At 50.4% G+C, this 7,883-nt stretch overlaps 1 protein-coding gene across 1 annotated transcript; it reads right to left on the bottom strand.

Moving 5' to 3' along the window:
* Positions 1-211: 211 nt before the first annotated feature.
* Positions 212-3,549, bottom strand: myorg (myogenesis regulating glycosidase). The gene is made up of 3 exons (XM_072437739.1): positions 3,131-3,549; positions 2,296-2,609; positions 212-1,958 (listed from the first exon to the last, which is right to left on the bottom strand). The coding sequence occupies exons 1-3, from the start codon at positions 3,391-3,393 to the stop codon at positions 478-480; spliced, it is 2,058 nt and encodes a 685-aa protein (XP_072293840.1). The 5' UTR covers positions 3,394-3,549; the 3' UTR covers positions 212-477.
* Between the last annotated feature and the right edge of the window lie 4,334 nt (positions 3,550-7,883).

The raw sequence follows: 7,883 nt of genomic DNA, 5'->3' as shown, positions 1-7,883 counted from the left end.
ACTAAACCAGGTCTAAACCAGGTCTAAACCAGGTCTAAACCAGGACTAAACCAGGTCTAAACCAGGTCTAAACCAGGTCTAAACCAGGACTAAACCAGGTCTAAACCAGGTCTAAACCAGGTCTAAACCAGGTCTAAACCAGGACTAAACCAGGACTAAACCAGGTCTAAACCAGGTCTAAACCAGGACTAAACCAGGACTAAACCAGGTCTAAACCTGGACTAAACCAGGAATAAACCAGCTCTAAACCAGCTCTAAACCAGCTCTAAACCAGCTCTAAACCAGGAATAAACCAGCTCTAAACCAGGTCTAAACCAGGTCTAAACCAGGTCTAAACCAGGACTAAACCAGGACTAAACCAGGTCTAAACCAGGTCTAAACCAGGTCTAAACCAGGACTAAACCAGGAATAAACCAGCTCTAAACCAGCTCTAAACCAGCTCTAAACCAGCTCTAAACCGGCTCTGAGCATGTGCTTTCAGACCCAGAGGAAGTAGGCGATCTCGTCCAGGTCCACAGGATAGTCCGTCAGGTGCAGAGGTTCTTTGATATCAAAGCGCTCGCCTTTGTAGCTCCTCCAGCGCCCGGCCGGCAGGTAAATGTCCCGCTCCTGTTTCCCCGGCTCCAGCACCGGCGCCACCATCAGGTCGTCCCCGATCAGGAACTGCGAGTCGATCTTGTAGGCCGTCTCGTCTCCCGTGGCGATCCACCACAGAGGCCTGATGATGGGGTCGCCCGTGTCCAGCACCTCGCCGGCCAGCTCCAGGACGCGCGGCGCCACGATGCTCTCGTGCAGCGCCGTGTACTTCCGGGCGATCTCCACCACCTCCATGTCGTACTCCCAGGGCGGGATGGAGAACTGCATGGACGGCATGAAGGCCGACAGCTCCAGCCAGCGGATGTAGAGCTCGCGGTCGGGCAACACGCGCCCGCCGTCCGTGCGGTTCAGGTAAGCGTTTCCCCCGATCATGTCCGGCAGGATGAACTGGTAGCCGAGGATGCTGATGGTCAGAACGGTGGGAATGAGCGACTTCAGCCCGAGCTCGTAGCCCCAGACGGAGTCGCGGTCGATGGGGCGAAAGAAGCACGAGATGTTCTGCGACTGGTACCCGCTCCTCAGCTCGGCGCGGTCGTTGTACGGGATCGCCATCTCCGTGTAGCGCCGGGTGAAGACGCTCGGGTCCCGCACCGGTTCTTTGGTGCTGAACCTCCACGGTAAATAGTTGGTCTCTCCGGCGTCAAACTTAAACGACGCGACGCCGTATTGTGAGCGCAGAGAACGGAGCTGGTGCGAAAACCATTCTCGTGCTTCTTGATTGGTGAAGTCCAGAATCCCACCGATCCCGTTCCACCATCGGACCAGAGCGGGCAGTTTCCCGGTCGGCTCCCGGACGAACAGCCCTCGCTCGACGCAGGCGTGGAAGTTGGCCGACTCGTAGTTCACAAACGGATGCGTCCACAAAGACACGAGGAACCCGTCGGATTTGAGCTTCTGGAACATGGCGCTGGCGTTGGGGAACTTCTCCGGGTCGAAGCCGAACTCGCCGTAGCCTCTGGTGTAGCGGTCGTCCAGCTCCAGTTGGCTGCAGGTGAAGTTGTGCTTCTTGATGTTGGCGGCGTACGCCAGCAGCTTCTTCTGGTCCACGTCCGTCTTGTGCAGCGCCCAGGTGGACCAGGTGGGGTGCTGGAACATGACCTTGGCGGGGACTTTGTAGGGTTTGTTGAAGTATCGTCGCACCATGTACTTGTGGATGGAGGTGACGTCGAGGCCCACGCACACGCGGTAGCTCAGCTCGGCGATGGGCGCCTCGTTGGGCCCGGGCTGGAACGGGCTGTCGCTGTAACGCGCCTGGAACAACATGGTCTTGTCCGTGTCGTTCCAGCCCAAGTGGAACGGGACCGAGCCGTTGATTTTGATCGCCGTGGCGTTGGACGAGAGCCAGTAACTCTCCAGGATCCCTGAGGAAAGGAGAGAAGGAGTGAGGAGACGAGGAGGAGAAGAGGAGGACACTTGAGCAAGACACTTCGCCCACACGGCCCAGAGCAGGTCCAGGGCCCAAATGGGCCAATAATTATGTTGTAGAAAATATATAGATTTAGTTGAATTATAATGAACCATTTGCCTTGGTGAGGTCCATGCGGGCGACTGAAAGAGGCCCAAGGGGCCCCCAGGGGCCCGTGGGCGCCGCGTTGGTGACTGTGGGGCAGACTGGCAGCCTCACTTCTGTGGTAAGAGCGCCACCCCCTGGTGTGGACGGACGTTGTGTGGTGAAAGGTGCAGAGTGACTAAAAGTACCTCCAAAGTTGTTGCGGTTGGAGATGATGTCGCTGGTGACGAAGGGCTTGGGCGGCTGCTGCCCCGACACGGCGATGGGCCAGTGCTGCGTGGCCGACAGGGCGCCGCCGTACCAGTGACCCAAACTGTAACTCATGGCGTGCTCAACGGGAACGTGCGGCGCCGTCTCCTCCCAGCGAACACGGTAACACTGCACCGTGTCTTTGGGACGCACCGTCTCGATGAAGAAGAACAAGCCACGAGCGTCTGACGTGCGACTGCAGCTCAGGATCTGCCCCTCCTTAGAACACGAGTCCAGGTCCAGGGTCCCGGACCTGAGGAGGACAGGGTCTGAACCGGGTCTGAACCGGGTCTGAACCAGGTCTGAACCAGGTCTGAACAGGGTCTGAGCCGGGTCTGAACCGGGTCTGAACCGGGTCTGAACCGGGTCTGAACCAGGTCTGAACCGGGTCTGAACCGGGTCTGAACCGGGTCTGAACCAGGTCTGAACCGGGTCTGAGCCGGGTCTGAACCAGGTCTGAACCAGGTCTGAACCAGGTCTGAACAGGGTCTGAGCCGGGTCTGAACCAGGTCTGAACCGGGTCTGAACCGGGTCTGAACCAGGTCTGAACCGGGTCTGAACCGGGTCTGAACCAGGTCTGAACCGGGTCTGAACCGGGTCTGAACCAGGTCTGAACCGGGTCTGAACCAGGTCTGAACCAGGTCTGAGTCCTGACCTGAAGTCTTGACCTGAAGTCTTGACCTGAAGTCCTGACCTCCTGACCTGAAGCCTGACCTCCTGACCTGAAGTCCTGACCTCCTGACCTGACCTCCTGACCTGACCTGAAGTCCTGACCTGAAGTGCATCCTGAAGACGATGGCCCCCGCCTGGTTCCTGATGATGTATCCGTCCTTGTTCAGGTCCAGGAGCTGCGTCTTCAGGAGCTCAGCTTTTCTCAGCGACGCGATGTAATAACACCAGGACGTTACCGCGGCAACCACCAGGAACAGCCCAATGACCCCGGCGCCAACCAGAGGTCGCGACGCCCTCTGGTGCTGCTGCTTCGGGAGGGCATCCAGGTCAGTCCCCCCCGCACCACCCGGGACCACCTGGTACATGTCTAAACCAGGACTAAACCAGGACTAAACCAAGACTAAACCAGGACTAAACCAAGACTAAACCAGGACTAAACCAGGACTAAACCAGGACTAAACCAAGACTAAACCAGGACTAAACCAGGACTAAACCAGGACTAAACCAAGACTAAACCAGGACTAAACCAGGACTAAACCAGGTCTAAACCAGGACTAAACCAGGACTAAACCAGGACTAAACCAGGACTAAACCAGGTCTAAACCAGGACTAAACCAGGACTAAACCAGGACTAAACCAGGTCTAAACCAGGTCTAAACCAGGACTAAACCAGGTCTAAACCAGGACTAAACAAGGTCTAAACCAGGACTAAACCAGGTCTAAAACAGGTCTAAACCAGGACTAAACCAGGTCTAAACCAGGACTAAACCAGGACTAAACCAGGAATAAACCAGGTCTAAACCAGGACTAAACCAGGACTAAACCAGGTCTAAACCAGGTCTAAACCAGGACTAAACCAGGACTAAACCAGGTCTAAACCAGGTCTAAACCAGGACTAAACCAGGACTAAACCAGGACTAAACCAGGACTAAACCAGGTCTAAACCAGGTCTAAACCAGGACTAAACCAGGTCTAAACCAGGACTAAACAAGGTCTAAACCAGGTCTAAACCAGGACTAAACAAGGTCTAAACCAGGACTAAACCAGGTCTAAAACAGGTCTAAACCAGGACGGACTAAACCAGGTCTAAACCAGGACTAAACCAGGACTAAACCAGGTCTAAACCAGGTCTAAACCAGGTCTAAACCAGGTCTAAACCAGGACTAAACCAGGACTAAACCAGGTCTAAACCAGGACTGGTCGGGGGTCTGGACTCTGGACCTGTCACAAAGAGAGAGAAAGTTAAACATTGAACAAAATGAGTAAAGATCATGTTCTTAGCTCAAAGTTTGAGAACACAAAGAAATCGATTTGTGGATGTTTAAGATTAAAGTATGTTGCAAAAAAAAGAGATTTCCCCAAAAAACATCAATTATGTTTAGTCCTGGTTTAGACCTGGTTTACACCTGGTTTAGACCTGGTTTAGTCCTGGTTTAGACCTGGTTTAGTCCTGGTTTAGACCTGGTTTGGACCAGGTTTAGTCCTGGTTTAGTCCTGGTTAAGAACTGGTTTAGTCCTGGTTTAGACCTGGTTTAGTCCTGGTTTAGACCTGGTTTGGACCAGGTTTAGTCCTGGTTTAGTCCTGGTTTAGAACTGGTTTAGTCCTGGTTTAGACCTGGTTCAGACCTGGTTTAGTCCTGGTTTAGACCTGGTTTGGACCAGGTTTAGTCCTAGTTTAGTCCTGGTTTAGACCTGGTTTAGTCCTGGTTTAGTCCTGGTTTAGACCTGGTTTAGTCCTGGTTTAGACCTGTTTTAGACCTGGTTTAGTCCTGGTTTAGACCTTGTTTAGTCCTGGTTTAGACCTGGTTTAGTCCTGGTTTAGACCTGGTTTAGACCTGGTTTAGTCCTAGTTTAGTCCTGGTTTAGACCTGGTTTAGTCCTGGTTTAGTCCTGGTTTAGTCCTGGTTTAGAACTGGTTTAGTCCTGGTTTAGACCTGGTTCAGACCTGGTTTAGTCCTGGTTTAGTCCTGGTTTAGACCTGGTTTAGACCTGGTTTAGTCCTGGTTTAGACCAGGTTTAGTCCTGGTTTAATCCTGGTTTAGAACTGGTTTAGTCCTGGTTTAGACCTGGTTCAGACCTGGTTTAGTCCTGGTTTAGTCCTGGTTTAGACCTGGTTTAGTCCTGGTTTAGTCCTTTATACCTGGTTTAGTCCTGGTTTAGTCCTGGTTTAGTCCTGGTTTAGACCTGTTTTAGTCCTGGTTTAGACCTGGTTTAGTCCTGGTTTAGTCCTGGTTTACACCTGGTTTAGACCTGGTTTAGTCCTGGTTTAGACCTGGTTTGGACCAGGTTTAGTTCTGGTTTAGTCCTGGTTTAGACCTGGTTTAGTCCTGGTTTAGAACTGGTTTAGTCCTGGTTTAGTCCTGGTTTAGACCTGGTTTAGACCTGGTTTAGTCCTGGTTTAGACCTGGTTTAGTCTTGGTTTGGACCTGGTTTAGTCATGGTTTAGTCCTGGTTTAGTCCTGGTTTAGTTCTGGTTTAGACCTGTTTTAGTCCTGGTTTAGACCTGGTTCAGTCCTGGTTTAGTCCTGGTTTAGTCCTGGTTTAGACCTGTTTTAGTCCTTGTTTAGACCTGGTTTAGTCCTGGTTTAGTACTGGTTTAGACCTGGTTTAGACCTGGTTTAGTCCTGGTTTGGACCTGGTTTGGACCAGGTTTAGTCCTGGTTTAGTCCTGGTTTAGACCTGGTTTAGTCCTGGTTTAGTCCTGGTTTAAAACTGGTTTAGTCCTGGTTTAGACCTGGTTCAGACCTGGTTTAGTCCTGGTTTAGACCTGGTTTGGACCAGGTTTAGTCCTGGTTTAGTCCTGGTTTAGACCTGGTTTAGTCCTGGTTTAGTCCTGGTTTAGAACTGGTTTAGTCCTGGTTTAGACCTGGTTCAGACCTGGTTTAGTCCTGGTTTAGTCCTGGTTTAAACCTGGTTTAGTCCTGGTTTAGTCCTGATTTAGTCCTGGTTTAGTCCTGGTTTAGACCTGGTTTAGACCTGGTTTAGTCCTTGTTTAGACCTGGTTTGGACCTGGTTTAGTCCTGGTTTTGACCTGGTTTACACCTGGTTTAGTCCTGGTTTACACCTGGTTTAGACCTGGTTTAGTCCTGGTTTAAACCTGGTTTGGACCAGGTTTAGTCCTGGTTTACACCTGGTTTAGACCTGGTTTAGTCCTGGTTTAATCCTGGTTTAGAACTGGTTTAGTCCTGGTTTAGACCTGGTTCAGACCTGGTTTAGTCCTGGTTTAGTCCTGGTTTAGACCTGGTTTGGACCTGGTTTAGTCCTGGTTTAGTCCTTTATACCTGGTTTAGTCCTGGTTTAGTCCTGGTTTAGACCTGGTTTAGTCTTGGTTTAGACCTGGTTTAGTCCTGGTTTAGTCCTGGTTTAGTCCTGGTTTAGACCTGTTTTAGTCCTGGTTTAGACCTGGTTTAGTCCTGGTTTAGTCCTGGTTTAGTCCTGGTTTAGACCTGTTTTAGTCCTGGTTTAGACCTGGTTTAGTCCTGGTTTAGTCCTGGTTTAGTACTGGTTTAGACCTGGTTTAGACCTGGTTTACACCTGGTTTAGACCTGGTTTAGTCCTGGTTTAGTACTGGTTTAGACCTGGTTTAGACCTGGTTTGGACCAGGTTTAGACCTGGTTTAGACCTGGTTCAGACCTGGTTTAGTCCTGGTTTAGACCTGGTTTGGACCAGGTTTAGTCCTAGTTTAGTCCTGGTTTAGAACTGGTTTAGTCCTGGTTTAGACCTTGTTCAGACCTGGTTTAGTCCTGGTTTAGTCCTGGTTTAGACCTGGTTTAGACCTGGCTTAGTCCTGGTTTAGACCTGGTTTGGACCTGGTTTAGTCCTGGTTTATTCCTGGTTTAGACCCTTAATACCTGGTTTAGTCCTGGTTTAGACCTGGTTTAGTCCTGGTTTAAACCTGGTTTGGACCAGGTTTAGTCCTGGTTTAGTCCTGGTTTAGACCTGGTTTAGTCCTGGTTTAATCCTGGTTTAGAACTGGTTTAGTCCTGGTTTAGACCTGGTTTGGACCAGGTTTAGTTCTGGTTTAGTCCTGGTTTAGACCTGGTTTAGTCCTGGTTTAGAACTGGTTTAGACCTGGTTTAGTCCTGGTTTAGACCTGGTTTAGTCTTGGTTTGGACCTGGTTTAGTCATGGTTTAGTCCTGGTTTAGTCCTGGTTTAGTTCTGGTTTAGACCTGTTTTAGTCCTGGTTTAGACCTGGTTCAGTCCTGGTTTAGTCCTGGTTTAGTCCTGGTTTAGACCTGGTTTAGTCCTGGTTTAGTACTGGTTTAGACCTGGTTTAGACCTGGTTTACACCTGGTTTACACCTGGTTTAGACCTGGTTTAGTCCTGGTTTGGACCTGGTTTGGACCAGGTTTAGTCCTGGTTTAGTCCTGGTTTAGACCTGGTTTAGTCCTGGTTTAGTCCTGGTTTAAAACTGGTTTAGTCCTGGTTTAGACCTGGTTCAGACCTGGTTTAGTCCTGGTTTAGACCTGGTTTGGACCAGGTTTAGTCCTGGTTTAGTCCTGGTTTAGACCTGGTTTAGTCCTGGTTTAGTCCTGGTTTAGAACTGGTTTAGTCCTGGTTTAGTCCTGGTTTAGTCCTGGTTTAGTCCTGGTTTAGTCCTGGTTTAGTCCTGGTTTAGACCTGGTTTAGACCTGGTTTAGTCCTTGTTTAGACCTGGTTTGGACCTGGTTTAGTCCTGGTTTTGACCTGGTTTACACCTGGTTTAGTCCTGGTTTACACCTGGTTTAGACCTGGTTTAGTCCTGGTTTAAACCTGGTTTGGACCTGGTTTACACCTGGTTTAGACCTGGTTTAGTCCTGGTTTAATCCTGGTTTAGAACTGGTTTAGTCCTGGTTTAGACCTGGTTCAGACCTG

Source organism: Eucyclogobius newberryi, unplaced genomic scaffold (genome assembly GCF_026437365.1).
Source record: "Eucyclogobius newberryi isolate DKJ021-1_F unplaced genomic scaffold, fEucNew1.0.hap1 SCAF_85, whole genome shotgun sequence".
Classification (NCBI taxonomy): Eukaryota; Metazoa; Chordata; class Actinopteri; order Gobiiformes; family Gobiidae; genus Eucyclogobius; species Eucyclogobius newberryi.
The sequence above is the reverse complement of the archived record's forward strand: the minus strand, read 5'-3'. Positions and strand labels throughout refer to the sequence as shown.